Source organism: Leiobunum rupestre, chromosome 1, assembly GCF_980474605.1.
Source record: "Leiobunum rupestre chromosome 1, qqLeiRupe1.1.hap1, whole genome shotgun sequence".
Classification (NCBI taxonomy): domain Eukaryota; kingdom Metazoa; phylum Arthropoda; class Arachnida; order Opiliones; family Sclerosomatidae; genus Leiobunum; species Leiobunum rupestre.
This window is the reverse complement of record NC_143384.1, coordinates 395,785-413,090: the sequence shown is the minus strand read 5'-3', so window position 1 is coordinate 413,090 and position 17,306 is coordinate 395,785. Positions and strand designations below refer to the sequence as shown.

At 39.0% G+C, this 17,306-nt stretch overlaps 2 protein-coding genes across 2 annotated transcripts; both read right to left on the bottom strand.

The window, feature by feature from the left end:
- Positions 1-4,584: 4,584 nt before the first annotated feature.
- Positions 4,585-5,379, bottom strand: LOC149960382 (uncharacterized). Its single transcript, XM_090170173.1, has one exon. It carries the CDS (start codon positions 5,377-5,379, stop codon positions 4,585-4,587), a length of 795 nt encoding a protein of 264 aa, XP_090026299.1.
- Positions 5,380-5,652: 273 nt separating this feature from the next.
- On the bottom strand, positions 5,653-9,930 carry LOC149960381 (uncharacterized). Its single transcript, XM_090164453.1, has 4 exons — positions 8,500-9,930; positions 7,148-8,458; positions 6,562-7,077; positions 5,653-6,363 (listed from the first exon to the last, which is right to left on the bottom strand). Exons 1-4 carry the CDS (start codon positions 9,928-9,930, stop codon positions 5,653-5,655), a joined length of 3,969 nt encoding a protein of 1,322 aa, XP_090020579.1.
- Between the last annotated feature and the right edge of the window lie 7,376 nt (positions 9,931-17,306).

The following is a 17,306-nucleotide window of genomic DNA, read 5'->3' as shown; positions in this document are numbered from 1 at the left end:
ACTTGTACGTTCTCAGCTAAGCGCTGAATGCTGTCCGTACAGGGGACGACATGATAAAATTATCTTCCAAAGATAAAGAGTGGCACGTGTCATCTGATTCTAGAAAGGGTGAGGGAGCATCCATAGGCGTATACGAGGGCGAAAAACGTACTTCGTCAGGTGGAGTAGAACTAGGTCTTAAAAGGGGTGAAGGTAAATTAACGATAGGGGGCGAACAGATTTGATGGGTTAGTTGATATTCTCTAAGATAATCTCGTACCATTGTCATTTCTTTTAAACGTTCCAATTGCGAATCAGTTCCTGTAGTTAAGGAAAGGGTAGGGTCTTGGGTATCAGTTAAATCTATTATTTCCATTTCTGGAGCATCGGGTAAAGTTACTATGGGTACTTCCGGGAGCTCGTTATCAGTTATATCAATCAATTCAGGGGAGTCGATTATAATCATTTCCGGGGTATCAACTAAATTAATTTCTGGATATTGTACACCTTTCATTTTAATGCCAATTTACTTAAACCTTATTCAAAAAATTACGATAAAAAAAATCAAAATAAACTTACGTAGAGAGAGAGCGCGCTTCAAAAATCCTGGTACTAGACGCACAAAGAACAACAATAGAGTGACGTTCCCCCGGTTCAGGCACCCCCCTAATATAGGGCCTAGGGGAAGATAGTAAGCTTATCTCTTATTCCCAAAGAACTAGTTCAGTTCTCGAGAATATATTAGGGTTATGCTAAAATTTATACTTATTTACGAAAAATATTCCATTTAACTTCATTTCCGATATGGACACTGAAGTACAAACATCTGCCATAATCACCGTCCTGAAACAACCTTCTAAAATTATAGCCGTAGTGATTATTTTAATTACAATTTTCTTATTTGAGTTCATTTTGTGGTATTTTGAAAACGTTTCTACCGTAAAATTTTAACTTTTTTCACTGTAGTTCACAAAATGGTATTAAAAGTATATCAATTTTATGTTAATTTCTATTAATTGTATTGTTTTCTAGGATATGATTGCATCACAAGCTCTCGAGAGGAAACTACACTGGGTTTTTTTCTTCTTCCAAGTGGATTAATATGTGACGTCAATGGGAATAATTAGAGGCAGTTTCGAGCACGGGTCGGTTTAATTTCGAGTGTCTAGAACTGTTATCTCAGAGAGACAGCCGATAGAATTTGAGGGTTATTTGAAGTTTAGATCACGTGATGAATTAATCTCAACAAGATAGGAACTGATTAATCTCCCATGCGTCATTTCTCTCTGAGACGCTGAACTGAAAAGAAGTGCATCCGCTTTGCTCTCGTCATCTACCGTAAACATGGAAAAACGAAGCATTATTTTATTAATACTATTACTAATTCAATAGACAAAGGCTTAACATTTTCATTTTCTATAGCCGCGACGCATACCGTATCCAAACGCAGGGGCCAAGAAAGACGTATCAACATAAAAATCACGTTAGGAGGATCAGTCTACATTTCTTTTGGTTTCGACGGATCAAAATTACAAGTTCTCTTCTTCAAAAAATCGAACGAAAATATTCTGTTCCTGACCTCCGAAGCTTTCACCAATCTACTCTCTCTTTGGGGAGAGCTTTTCGCCGCTACGCAAACCGGAGCATCGTCTCTAACCCACAACATCATCGACTATCACGACAACAACGTATCCGTCGTCGCCACGACCAACAACATCAAATTGAACTCTGCCTACGGTCATGTTCTGGATCTGGGGGCTCGCGAAATCGGTGAGTTCCAAAAAAAAATTGATTTTATTCGGTTTCAAATAAATCTTTTAAACGAACATAAAAATGTTATCGAATGCATGTACTTAGCTATTGTTAAAAACCTTAAAAAAATTCACGAATTATTATATGGAAAACCTTTCGAGGGTTTATTTTTGTACCCAGATCAATTTAATTCGTACCATCAAGTAAAATCTTATTTTGGCTGTTTTAAATCACCCTCGGAAGTACTACAAGATTTTACTAATTTACTCGTAGATAATCAATTAACCTGTAAACTTAGCTACTTTAATTTGTTTTCATTGTGTAATGCACAAGATAACCATCAAATGGAATATCTGATAGTACCAACTAACATGTAAACAATGTTCTAAAATAAAAAAAATATATGTAAATAACTTGTTTTTATTACCTAGAGATTAGAAATTAAGGGGTTCGAAAGCGATAAGCAAACGGGTAAAAATCTAATCTCCAGATATCTGCGCGAGCAAAACTAATTTTGGAGAATGGGGATGGGGGAAAGCAACCCGTGAACGAGAATCTAGTGATTAGAAATTCTGGTGATTAAGGGAGGAACGGGAGAGCGGGTGAACGAGAATCTGGTGATTAGAAATTCTGGTGATTAAGGGAGGAACGGGAGAGCGGGTGAACGAGAATCTGGTGATTAGAAATTCTGGTGATTAAGGGAGGAACGGGAGAGGCGCGGGTGAACGGCGGGAGGAACGGGGGAACGGAGGGAGCCAAGCTACAGCTTTGTGTCATTCTGGTGAATGAAAATGAAATTCTCATTCACCAGATGGACACCCCCCTCTCTCTCCTCAGTAAGTAAACCTAAATCAGTGTTTAATATAAAATTCATTTCACAATAAAGCATTATATTTAGCAATATGGTTTTCCCCAAAACCAAACAAGACTGGATAGAAGTTGCAAAGAATTTTAAGAAACTGTGGCAATATGATAATTGTATCGGTGCACTTGATGGCAAACACATCAATATAACGGCTCTTCCAAATTCTAGATCTTACTATTTCAATTATAAAAAAACTCACAGTATCGTCCTTTTGGCCTTAGTAGATGCCAATGCAAAAGTAAGTTTTTAATAATTGATAAGCAATTGCTCAAGAATAATTGTTGCATTATTAGGCGATATTCATAGATGTTGGGGCTAATGGCCGCTGTCACGACAGCGCAATTTTTTCACTTTCCAAACTTTCGGAAGTTTTAATAGATGATAATCTCCCAGAGCGAGAACCTTTACCACAGAGGGAGAAACCGATGCCGTTTGTAATTGTTGCTGACGAAGCTTTTACACGGAAGCCAAATGTTAAGAGGCCGTATTCTGTTAACGAACTGGATTTAGAAAAACGAGTTTTTAATTATAGGTATATAGGTTAATTAACTTATTTCTTTAACTTTGAAGGTCCTATATGTTTTATCATTTTTAGGCTATCAAGAGCAAGGCGCGTATCCGAAAATTATTTTGGTATCCTAGCTAACAGGTTCCGTATTTTCTTAAAAACTATTCAGGGTACACCAGAAAATGTCGAAAAAAATGTTTTGGCAGCCTGTACACTGAATAATATACTACGGGAACATTCAATGAAGGGGGAGATGATGGCTCTGATGACGAAGATGCTGAAAGACCCAAGTTGAAACCTCTTGACCCCAAGGATGTCGACCTTCTAAAGAAACATTGGAAATTAGAGAAGAGTTTAAAAACTACTTTAATAACGAAGGCGCTGTGCGATGGCAGTTGCAAAGGTTACGAGACTATTAAATAAAAATTTATTTTTTAATGGCAAAATATTAAACATTTTACTAAAATGTTACAAATTAATCGATGTTTTGGTTAATTTTTTCAAACAATAGTTGCACAAGAGTTACGTATGAACTTTATGCATCTTTTGCATTTAATTTGCGCATTTCTAATGCTAAGTAGTCCAAAAATGCCTCATGTTCATCTCGAATTTTTTGGGTTATGTTGGGTGGCGACTTTAAGAACTTAAGAGCCTCTTCCAGAAACTCCTCTGGGTCAGTCCATAGACTTTCAACCAATGATGTTACCATGGGTCAATGGATTTTTTTCAAACTTTACATATACCTTCGCATGCATGAAAAACCTTGTACTCCAAAGTGTTAGTCCAAAATAAAATTAAGTTTTGGAGATATGGGCTCTTAAGTGTTACCCCTGGTTTTGAGATTGGCAAAAATACTAATTTGTCACCTAATTACCATATTGCCGATAACTTCTAGAGAACCTTTGTATGGGGAATTCATTAATTGCCACTGCGGATTCCTTCCGCGATCGGATCCGGTTTTCTCAATTTGGGAAAGCGACTACAGCTTAAACCGCGTCAGCCGACTGAAAAACTAACGGGTTTGTTTTTATAGCGCGAATTATTGTGGAATTGCAATTACGAACTTTAAAAGTGAAACACAAAACTATTTATTAAACGAAATACAATTATGTTCTATACGGGGGAAATAAAACGGACCTTTCGGCTCCAAGACAACTTCTCTAGCCTAACATTTAAATATATTTTTCGGTTAACATATCCCTTTTTATATTAATTTTCACGTGAGCGAGCGCGCCTTCTCCATCTACCTTTTTTTCTCATGTCACGCGTTACGCTCCGCTCACGGTACATTTTCAAATATATAATCTAAATGTGATGAAACTCGGCTTAAAAAATATATATACAACAAAATATACATAATTATGATGATACAAACATTGAAATACCCCAATTCAAACGCGGAATAATTAACACTCCCCCCAAAAATGATACAAAGTGTTATTTTTTTTTAAGTGAATTTTTTCGCGTACGGTTACTTTTCCTAGTCATTATTTACTTCTATAGGATACAAGAGTGAGATTGGTCGTTTTATCAATTTTCCGTTTGGCATTCGTACCATGCACGAACGGATGTAACCATCGGTTCGGTTTACAAAGGTTTTCGTTATTATTCCAAGCTTCCACAAGCTTCGGGGTGTCTTATCGCCGTGGACCATAACCACGTCATTTTCTTTCATGGATAACTCTTGACCCACAAGCGGCGAGTGATAAGCCGATCTAAGTTCCTTCACGTACTCGTTTTTAAAGCGATTCCAAATACGTTCCATTAAATTTTCGCGATTATTAATCCTATTCTCAAAATCGCGTTGCGATTTTGGGAAATCTCCTTCTTTCGGACGTTGTGGCGGTAAATTCGTCAGGCAGTCGCCAACTAAGAAATGAGCCGGCGTTATCGGCATTGGCTCTTTCACTCCGATATAAACGTAGGTGATTGGGCGGGAATTGGTAATGGCTTCGGTTTCTGCAACCACGGTTTCTAACTCTTGATAAGTGAGACTGGTCCGTCCCAGGACCTTCCTAAGAGTTGTTTTGACGGTTCTGACCATCCTTTCCCACCAACCGCCAGCCCAGCTGGCACGGTCGGTAATGAACCTCCACTGAATGCCTCGATCTCCGTAGAACTCGCGAGCTTCTTGACTGTTTATATTCTGCCATATAAGTTTGATATCTTCATCACCTCTCTGGAACGTCTTAGCATTGTCCGAGAATATTATGCCTGGAATACCTCGTCGACTGATGAACCTTCGTAGCGCAAGTAGGAATTCATGCGTGGTCATAAAAGGAACTAGCTCGAGATGTACTGCTCTGGTTACGGCGCAAGTACATAATATAATGTAGCATTTTTCGGATTGATCTGCGATTTTAACGTACAAAGGACCACAAAAGTCGACCCCGGTGTTCTGAAATACACGGGTTCGGTCGACTCTTTCCTTCGGTAAAGGTGCAATAGGTGCGGCGCCCGGCTTCGCCTGCTGTCTTCGGCATGTTCTACAGTTCTTGATGACCCTTTTGGCTAGTTGCCGCCCGGAAATTATCCAGTATCGCCCTCGTCATTGCGTATAAGAACTTTGAATTCCCGAGTGGAATACTTCGGCGTGGCTACGGATCATAATCAGTTCGGACAATCTGGACTCCTTTTTAAGAATGGCGGGATGTTTTTCGTCTTCGTTCAGGTTAGTTTCATTCAATCGGCCTCCTACTACAATAATACCATCTGAATTTAGAAATGGGTTCAAAGTAGCGATACACGATCCCCTGTCGACGGTTTCGCCCTTCTGCATCGCCTTGATCTCCGCTCCAAAGTCATGGTATTGACTGCATCGTACCCAGGCAAATTCCGCGTCTCGAATTTCTTCGGCTGAAATTGGTCCGGTTAATAGTGGTTTGTTTCTAAGTTTAAAATCGACAAATCTCCTAACGTAGGCGGTAATTCGGAATATTTTCTTCACGGAGTTGTGTCCTTGAAGATTAATTAGTTTTGATAAGCCCCTCTCTTCGACGTCTTTACAATTGACCAATAGAACAGTTTTCCTTCTCTCCTTTTCTAATTCTCCTGGATTCATTTTCTGGTTCTGCGGATCTGTACTAGGCCAGTTAGATTTCGGCTCTCTCAGGAACGGAGCTCCTTTCCACCATAACTTGCTGCTGGCAAGATCGTTTGCTTTACATCCTCGAGTCGGTAGGTCGGCTGGGCTGATATTTCCCGCGCAATGACCCCAACTGTTTGAACTGACTAGAGCTTGGATGTCTCTTACCCGGTTCTGGACAAACGGCGTTCATTCCCTTTCTTCTCCTCTCGCCCAGTGGAGCGCTATGGTAGAATTGGTCCATAAGTACATCGGAATATCGGGGTCTTTTAGCGCTTTTTTTACGGTCGTTATCAGGTGGGCTCCGAGGTAACATCCCATGAGTTCTAAACGCGGTAAACTTAACTCCTTGTTTAGCGGTGCGACTCTTGCCTTTGACGTGACAAATGAGGAGTGGATTTTGTTGTCTGCGGTTACGTAACGGATGTAGATTACGGTAGCAAACGCTTTAAGACTGGCATCACAAAATGCGTGTAATTCTTTGTGAACAACCGCTTCTCTTCCACTAAAATAACATCTTTCTAGTTGTATTTTCCTGATGTCCGGCATTTCGGTTTTCCATTCATTGTACTGGTCAGTTACTAGTTTCGGAAGTTCTTCATCCCATGTGGTGTTTTCTTTCCATAATAGTTGCAACATCAACTTGGCTCGGATAGTGTACGGTGTCAGCATACCTAGCGGATCGAAGATTTGCGCTACGGCTCCTAGTATTTGACGTTTCGTTCCCTTTGTCTCATTGACGGATTGAGCTATCTTGGTGAGATCGAATGAAAACTTGTCGTTCGTCGGCTCCCACAAAAATCCAAGAATTTTCTCACTTCCGGTACTGGCTCCTCCCTCGAATCGTGCTTCCTTATTTTTCGAGTAGTTTCCCTCTCGTCCATCTTTCTCTCAATGCCGGCGAATTCGTCTTCCACTTGCGCAGTTTCATATTAGCGCTCCCTAAAATTTCCGAGACCTTTGTTGACTTTTTGTAAGCCATCTCATCGTCTGGGCCTCCACTCAAGAGGTCGTCTACGTACAGATCTTCGTTAATGCATTTTACGGCTTCCGGTTCTATATCGGAGTATTTTTCGGCGTGTAGGCGAATTGTGGCTGAGAGTAAAAATGGCGAGGTGGTAATTCCGAAGGCGACTCGGGCCATCTTCAATACTCGGAACTGGTCCTCTTCGATTCGACCTTGGTTTTCTTTCACCCAAAGGAAACGCAAAAAATCTCGTTCTTCCTCCGCCAGAGAAACCTGAAGAAAGGCCTTCTCTATATCGGCCATAATAGCTACGCGGTGACTTCGGAATCGGATAAGAAGATGAAGAATGTTTGGATTGAGATTTGGCCCACTTGCTAGACACGAATTTAGTGAAGGCTTTCCCTTTGCGTGAGATGAAGCGTCGAACACTACTCTCAGTTTTGTGGTTGTGCTCGATTCTCTTTTGACTGGTTGATGAGGGATGTAATAGCCTTCGGTGACGTTGAGTTCGCTTTCGTCTACCTCTACGGCTATGCCTTTCTGCAACTGGTCCTCGACAATTGCCTTGTAGTCTAGGTATAGTACTGGATCTTTTTTGAAGGTTTTTACTAAACTTCTCATTCGGATCTCCGCTATCTGACGGTTATTCGGAAGTTCACTTTGATCTACTCTCCATGGAAGGTAGACGTGGTATCTTCCATCCTTGAAGAATGTTTCTCTACGGAACTGCTCCCAAACAGCATTCCCACTGAGTTTCTTCTCCTGTTTATCTTGTATCCCCAGAGATTCTATTTCCCAGAAGGATCTTAGCGTTCGGTTCAATTCTTCGTTGTCGTCCGCTACTCCAACTTTCATGCAGATTACTCCAACGTGTTTGACGGATACGGCTCTTTTGTCTATAGGACCCTGTATTGCCCATCCTAGTTTGGTATCGATAGCTACCAACGGTCCATTAATTCTTTCAATACGGTCGTTAACTACGTCGAAATAATAATCCGCTCCTATTAGGATTCCAATGCTGGAGACGGTCGGTGTATCCACGGAAGGTTCGTCAGCTAAAATCAATCCCCTTTCTTTGACGAATTTTTCGACTTCGTAACAGTTGACCAAGGTAGCGGTTTTGCATAAATAAGGCACTTCTATAGCTATTATCTCTATCTTCTTTCTCGGGTCTCTCTTGTTTTCTATGGTTAAGCGAACTGTATTTCTCTGGACGGCTGTGGGCGATTCGTTGGCAAAGTTTTCTATCGACACAATTTGACTAACTACCACCGGCAATTTTAGCTTTCTGGCTACTTCCTCCTTTATAAACGTGGCTTGGCTACAGCTGTCTAGAATACAACTTCTTCTCTTCTCGGATTATCGGTGCTTTTCACTATTGCCATAGCGGTACCCAGTAAAACTTCTTTTCGACAGCCAACCATCGCTGAGACGACGGACTTCGATTCGGTGTTAGCCTTGAAATCGTTATCGGTAGTGACTTCATCGGTTACGGCGGCTTTCTCGGGCTTGTGAGCGGGATTCTTTTCACAAAGCGCCGAGTTGTGTCGACCACTGCAAAGCTGGCATTTACGGAATTTCGACGTACACGCGGAAGCTTTATGTTGTGTACGGGTACAGATAAAACATCTCTCCATGGTTCGGATGAGTTTTCTTTTCTCTTCTAAGGTGTAGCTACGGCAGTTCACGGACGCGTGGGTGGCGGATTTACAGAAAATGCAGTAAATTCTCCCCGTGGTAACGGTGGTATTCAGCGCGGCAGCGGTAACAGACGGTGAATTTTGACGAGGATTAAATCTTGCGGTTCTACTTTGATCGCGTGCGTCACGTGGTTTATAAGTTTGCGATTTCGTTTCTTCACCTTTTAGAACAGCGCAAGTCTCACGGCCTTCTACCTCACGTTTTATAAAACTCACCAACTCACTCAGATCGAATTGTTTACTTTTATTGCAATCCATACTATATCTTAAGCAAATATCATCTGTTAGACTTGCAATAATAACGGAACACAATGAAACGCTGTTTGCAGTGGTATCAACGCCTAAAGCCTTTAAACTCCTTAAGTTTGTCTCTATCGAGTTGTAAAGTTTTCTTAATGCAAAAATGTTCTTTGAGTCTTCTACTTTAGTTAATGCGCGTATCTTATTCATTAGTTGGTTAATAACTAAATGTGTTTGGCCATATCTTTCTTCTAGCAATGAAACGGCTACGTCGTAATTCTGATCTGATTCTTCAAAACCCTCTAACAACTCTAATGCTTCTCCTTGCAAATAAGATAACAGATATCGGAATTTTTCTACCTCGCTTAACCCTCTTCGGTCGTGTATCGTTGACTTGAACTGCGACCAGAATCCCGGCCATTTCGTATAATCTCCTCTGAACTTGTGAAGTTCAAGGGTTGGTGATTTCGACTCCACCCGAGTGGTTGATTCGGTTATCGATGAGCCTTGGGTGCTGCTCGATACACTAGAAGCTCCTAACTGGCGGAGATTTCGTTCAGCTTTCCTTTCGGCTAAGTGAACTTGGTCATCGTAGGTCCTTTCCTTGTACTCCTTTTTGATTTCTTCTTCATTATCTGGTAGGAGTTCGGTAATTTGGTCGTCCAACTCTCGCAGTTGCAATCTCTTCATCATTAATAGGGAAAGCTGATCTGATATCTCTTCGGAATCCTCGAGTTTCAACAGTCCTTCTAATGTTGTTAAATTCGTCGTGGTATCACTCCTCACAACGGATCGGATGGCTCTTAACTTGGTTAAATCGGATTCGGCTGCCATGTTTCACTAACGGATTTCTTGTTAAGTCTCACAATAATGTACATACGATTATTTCTCAAGTTCCAGAATTCCCGGGTTTCGGCACCAAAATGTGGATTCCTTCCGCGATCGGATCCGGTTTTCTCAATTTGGGAGAGCGACTACAGCTTAAACCGCGTCAGCCGACTGAAAAACTAACGGGTTTGTTTTTATAGCGCGAATTATTGTGGAATTGCAATAACGAACTTTAAAAGTGAAACACAAAACTATTTATTAAACGAAATACAATTATGTTCTATACGGGGGAAATAAAACGGACCTTTCGGCTCCAAGACAACTTCTCTAGCCTAACATTTAAATATATTTTTCGGTTAACATATCCCTTTTTATATTAATTTTCACGTGAGCGAGCGCGCCTTCTCCATCTACCTTTTTTTCTCATGTCACGCGTTACGCTCCGCTCACGGTACATTTTCAAATATATAATCTAAATGTGATGAAACTCGGCTTAAAAAATATATATACAACAAAATATACATAATTATGATGATACAAACATTGAAATACCCCAATTCAAACGCGGAATAATTAACAGCCACAAAATATCTCTTTTGTAAAGCGTTTCTAAGTTACAAAGGCCTAAAGTCGTTTTTTCTTTGTTTTGGGGGGTCCTATTTGGGCACCCGTAACGGTCTGTGGGACTAATGGTAAAAATAAACTGAAAGCAGCCTTTGAAAGCCATTAGGCTGGCCTTAAAAAGTGGCAATAAAATTAGGGTATGTTTGCACTTTTTAAAATTTGGCGTGCTAAAAACTAAATATAAAAACAATTGTGGTTAAAGAAATGGAGCTTAAATTATTTAATACTCCTTTTTGTTCGTCACGAGTACGGCGCTACTATAAATATTACGAGTGGCTGTTTTCGGGCTTTTGCACTATGAGTATAGTTTATAAGTGAAAACGTTCCCTAACGATAGTCAAATAACCACTGGAAATAATTGAAAATATATACAGGAGGAACAACTATCTGTTGTCAGTAAATAAAGCTTTATTATTCACCAAATAACCTCCTTATTTAAAATATATCAGTATACGAGGCTTAGTTTATCTACACTGGGAATAAGGTTTCTAAAATAGAACTGTGAAAATTAAAGAATGGCTATAATTTAAATTTTGTCTAAATCTAAATTAAGCGCATATACACTCTTTTTCGCGGTCTTTTCGACCCCTCTTTTTGGCCGCCCGCTAGTCGGCCACTACCTGGAACCACCGGTGGGGGGTATAGGCTCGGGTCTTTGGTCCCAGGATATGGAGAATGGGGGTAAAGGGGGTTAAACTCAACATGAACGCGCCCAGCAAAATTCTAAAAAAAAGAGTGTATAGCTTGATTTCCACTAGCGGGCGTCATGACGAATTTTCCTTTAACCGCGTATAATCGTTTGTGCGTCTCAAAGCTGAGAAACCGTCAGAAACGCGTCGTCACGAGCGTTAGTCGAAACCAAGGCTTAGTGTTGATTTCCCCTAGCACTCGTGACAACGCGTTCATCAGCTTAGAGAGGTACAACCGTTTACGCGAATAATTCATTATGCGGGTAATAAAATAACATTATGATGCGCGCTAGTGGAAATTACGCTTTAAGACTCATTTCCAAGCAACATTGTTTTAGGACAAAATTCGAGCTTTTGCGTCGAAAACGATCAAAATCAAATACATGGTTTTTTTTTATTTGACGCAAAAGCTCGACTACTTAACCAAAAAATCTTTATTGAAAATGAGCCTTTAGGCTCATCTGGAAATACATATGATACGCAAGAATGGAACACTTAGCGTAAAGAGAAGCCACAATAGCGTTGCCATTGAGCTAACCAATCGTAACTTATTTATTTTTGCATGGGCTTTCTAAGTTACAAAACGTTTAATTAGAGTAGAATTTTTCTTTAAATTTTCATTACTCTTTCTAATTACTTTTTAGCAGATAGTCAAAGCCAGTCGATAACGTCTGAGGTTCAGCTGTGTCATTTAAACGAATCACTGGTAACCTTAGAAACGTCTCCTCTCAAGTTACACAGTCTACAGCCACATCAACGTGCAGCGTATGCCAAACGGAAAGTGTCGGAGATCACGGAAGGAATGAAAAGCAAAGTTTCAAAATTCTTAATATAAGTGAAGACTTATGCAATCCAGGCTCTTCTTCTGAAACTGATTTGAGCACATTGATATTGGAATTGAAAGAAAAAATTAGCAAATCTTCCAGACAAGAAAAGTGCAAGTTTCTTACTTTAGTTCCAAGTTCTTGGTCTATTTCAAAAATCGCTGAAGAATTCAGAGTATCGCAACACATGGCTAAAACGGCTAGAAAATTAAAGAAAGAATACGGAATTTTTCCAAATTTAGAAAGGTGCCACTGGAATGTACTTTCAGCTGAAACTGAAAATAAAGTAATAACATTTTATGAAGGGGATGAAGTGTCCCGAAAAAAAGAATTTGTTACTATTCGTGTGAATGGCGAAAAAGTTCAAAAGCAAAAACGACTTTTACTGTCAAATATTCGAGAGATTTTTCTTCAGTTCAAAAGTAGTAGCCCTAACATAAAAATTGGATTTTCCAAATTTTGTTCTTTGCGGCCGAAGTGGTGTGTAACGGTCTCCTCAAAAGGAATGCACAGTGTGTGTATCTGTGAATTTCACCAAAATCTGAAGTTTTTGACTCTTGCATTGCCTATTACAATTGATTATAGAACCTTAATGTTGAAACTGGTTTGCGCGACAGATCGCCGTCAATGTATTTTACTTTGTTGCGACGATTGTCCGGGAAGGGGATGTCTTGAAAACTACTTGACGACCATATTTGAAGAAATGGAAATCGATTTCGATGAGGTTTTGTTTAAAGAATGGGTTCATGTTGATGGGCAAACCAAATTATTGGATATTCATGAAACAGTTGCCGATTTCATAACTTGTTTGATTAGATGTCTCATTCTTACCGTTCCGCATCATTTCATTGCAAAATCACAATCAACTTACCTAAAAAATCTCAAAGGACAATTACACGAAAATCATGCGACTATTTTAATGAACTTCGCATAAAATTATTCGTTTCTCGTGCAAGATGCAGTCCAGGGATTTCACTGGGATACTACCCAAGCGACAGTGCACCCGTTTGTAACTTACTACATGAAAGGTGGCCAGCTAATGTGCATTAGCTGTTGCATATAAAGTAACGATATGGATCATGGGACTGCAACTGTCCATTACTTTATTTCGCTCGTTGTGAAATATCTAAAAACCCTGCTTCTAAACTTGGCACACCTACATTATTTCAGCGATGGTGCTGCCTCCCAATATAAAAATTGTAAGAATTTTTATAACTATTGTAACCATCAAAAAGACTTTGGCATCTCAGCTGAATGGAACGTTTTTGCCACTAGTCACGGTAAACGTCCCTGCGATGGTGTAGGAGGAACTGTTAAGCGCTTGGTTACGCGAGCTTCACTTCAAGCGCCAAATAAAAATCAAATATTAACACCCCTACAATTCTTCGAATGGGCCAAATCAAACATTTCGTCTATAACGTTCTTCTATGCAAATCGAGATGAAATAAAGCAACACAGAGATTCCATAGAAACTAGGCCATCGAAAACCTCTGCAATAATTGGAACTCGTAGCCATTTGTTCCTCTTAACAGAATATAACTGACTATGTATAAAATGATGATTTAGGATCAAAAGTTAAAGTTGTACGAGCTAATGAAGACGTTTTGTCTTTCGATGAAATAGCTGTTGGTGAATAAGTTGCAGCTATTTACGATAAGGAGTGGTGCATCGCCTTAGTTTTGAACACATTCAGAGAAGAAAACGATTTTCTCTTAAAAATTATGAAGCGAGACAAAAATACAAATTACTTGTCTTGGCCATTAGTTGATGACTCATGTCATGTACCACTTACATCAATTTTATGTCCAGTTGAGTTAAAAAAAATTCACAAAAATAATTCTGGTTGTAAAGTGAATGTTATAATGTTATTGCAAACAATAAAACATAAAAATAAATTACACATTTGTCATTTTTTAAATTTAGTTTTTAGCACGCCAAATTTTAAAAAGTGCAAACATACCCTAATTTTATTGCATCCTTTTTTAGGCCAGCCAAATGGCTTTCCAAGGCTGCTTTCAGTTTATTTTTACCATTAGTCCCACAGACCCCTCAGTCACTTGAGCTGAATTATTTAAATCACTTTTCTTTTTCTTCTTTGTTGGTGTATCTTCATATTCACCAGGCTTATCTTTCGGCTTTCCATTACAAGTACCAGTTTCCACTGACGAGCCAGAAGTTGAATCTAGCTGGCTACTTGAATTGCCATTTGACCAACTACCCGTTGACATAGGACTGTCCACATTGTCTCTTTCATTTGCAAAGAAATTAATATTTTCATATATTGCCCTAAAGAAGCCATCAGCAGTATTTTCTTCGCTTTTGCCATACTATAAAAATGATTTTTTGTCAATATGGGTTTTGGTATATTTAACAAAACGTACGCTTACGGTATTGCTAATTTCTTTGGGAATGATATCTAAATTACATTTTCCCTTCTTTGGGTTCACACAGCCTTTTAAAAACAAGATATCTTGGAAATATTCCCATTTAGGAACATACACATCATCGGTTCCGCTTCCACTCTTCAAACTCTTTTCAGATTTGACAAACTCCCTAACAATGTACGTGCGAAGGCCTTCCCACCTTGATTTAACATCGTGTACTGCATTTATGGACAAATATAATAATTTGAATAGTAATAATATCATCAAGCAGTAGTTTAGTACTGTATAATTTACCTGTGCAAAACTATCCTAAGCAATGTCTTCATATTTTTCTTCTCAGAGTCCTTGCTTATAATTAGGGTTTTTAGAATTGTACAATAATTCATATTGTTTGACAAGTCTTATTAATTGTCTGGAATCGGTGGTTGACCAGTTATATTTCACAATGATAACAATTGTAAATATGTTATTTCAATTTGGTTTTAATAACATTTTATTTCATACTTACAGGCTCTCTTTGTTTAGGAGGCATTATTGTCTCAAGCCTAGGTAAATACACACAGGCTTCAATATGCTTTTCAGTATTCTTTGGCAATAAAACATTTCACAATTAGATTAAGTCTGTTATAATTAAAAAGAGAACGAAATAGTTATAAAACTTACGGTTTCTTTTACTATCAAACTTTCTCCCCACGAAAAGTTTATTAAAAAAGGCTAAATTTAGTTTCGTCTGCTCACTGCGATTCAACACGTGTTCGCATTGACGTCACTTTTTCTCGGTTTCTATTGGCTGCTGCCACCTGACTAGCTAGTCTGCCTGATTTTAATCGCCTCTCTTCCCGATTCAAGGTCTGAAGCTTCCCCGACATAAATCTTATCAGGTTAAGCATTCACATTACCGGACTTGTCGGTCAGACAAAAATCAGGCAAGTTGGATAGTGTGAATGAGCCTTAAGTGTGGTTGAAACTCTGTCTGCCTTTATTTGGTTTGTGAGGTTGCAATTTCGCTTTTGTTATGATGCTGTAGGAATCTTAAAAAAACATTACTACAAGCGGAAGATTCCACTAACAACGTCTATTATTAATAATTAAAACGTGAAAACATTGGTGTAGTTCAAAATAAAAAAACGGGGTGCCACCTAGTTACGATTAAATTCGATTTCACGCGATATCGAACCTCAAACTTCCAAGTTTAGCGTGAATGAAATTTGCCGTACCGAGATAACGCTTGAAAATTGTAATGGTATTCTTCTGCGGGCTAAATTCATAAAGCATTCATACACACATAAACACCCTAAAGTGCGGAGATTATAATGAAATTTGGCAGTAAAGTAGATAACGGGAAGATAAACCGTTAATGGATAAAATATACTAAATAATCAATATTGCTAATATTAAACAAACAAATACACGAACTAGTAACATTCAACCAACCACGTCTAAAAGGTCTGTCTTTCCGCTGGACTCGGCTATTGAACTCGTTTAAAGTGTTTTTAGCCAATTCCTTTAAGTAAACAGACGAGCCAAAAGCCACTCAGCGTGCCGTTCTTGGTAAAGATATAGAACCGACTTCCCTAAAGGAAGGCACTATCATGTTATCACACTCTTTTTTCCATGTCTCAACGAAACATAATAATGCACTCCCTAATATTACATTATCGGCTAAAATATCGGATAAATGAGCAATTAAGGACTGCATGTAATGAATATAAACACACACCATCCTTTCTAAAAAAGATAAAGGTATACGTTAAGTTTCTCGTAATCGTTTGAACTCCAATTCAACGACATCGTTTTAAGGGGCATTTGGAACTTGGAATTTACCGTCAATATACCAACCGGTAACTGTTTTTGCTCTACTACAAGCCACGTACACTCTGTTCAAAAAGTCTTTGCCCGTAATAGATTAATAAAATGTTTAGCTACCAATTGGCCAAAATCATTTTCTGGGTAGACTTATAATTAGGCCAATTTTGGCCTAAAAGAGGGGCTGTCAACTTTTTTATGATCTCAGATCATTTTTAACACGATTTTCATGTTCTCCGGGGTTTATTTATACTTAGAAAGTGTTGGAATTATTCAAATCGACGCATTTTTATAATGTTGCAGTTTTTAAACTTTTACAATTTTAACTAATGTCGCAGCAGCGCGTGAAGGCATCTTAAGACGACGAAAACAAATCTCCGCGCTACACCCTGAAAAGTGAGAGGCGCTTAAGGTAACAGGTTAAAATCGAAATAGATAATTGAAGGTAGTATCGTCTGCTATGCAATTTCGACGCCCCGAGATAAAAGTTGGGTAGCATTTTCATTGAGCCGAGTTCCCACTTGGTTACTTTTGTTAGTTTCGCGACGAATTCAATTTTCGCCCTAGTAATTTTATGCGTAGGCGTAAGTCCGATTAACGGAAACTGGATTGGGCACCACGTTGGAATAAGGCTTTAAACATTTAAGCTTCAGGGTAACTTATGGGGGGCACCGTATTGGTTTTTTATTGAAAAACGTAAAGAAATAAAAACTAGAATCCCGTGTGATATTTATCAATTGTTTGCCACCCCCCTCCCCCGGTGCCGCCCCGGGAATTCAGCAAAATGTAGCAAACACCAATTACAAAAATCTGACAATTACGCCTAACGAGGCCTTCGGACGACTTCAAAAGTTTATTTACGTATATAACTAAACACTTAACTTCATATGTGTTTAATACGTATACGTTATCGTTAGTACTAATATAGGACCGTATGGATATTTGCTAGGCTGAAGCTGAGATCGCGTTAGACTGGTTATTTTAAAAGTCAATTAAAGGTCCACAACGAGTAGCGATTTTCGATAGTTTCTTTAAATCCATACACATTTACCCTG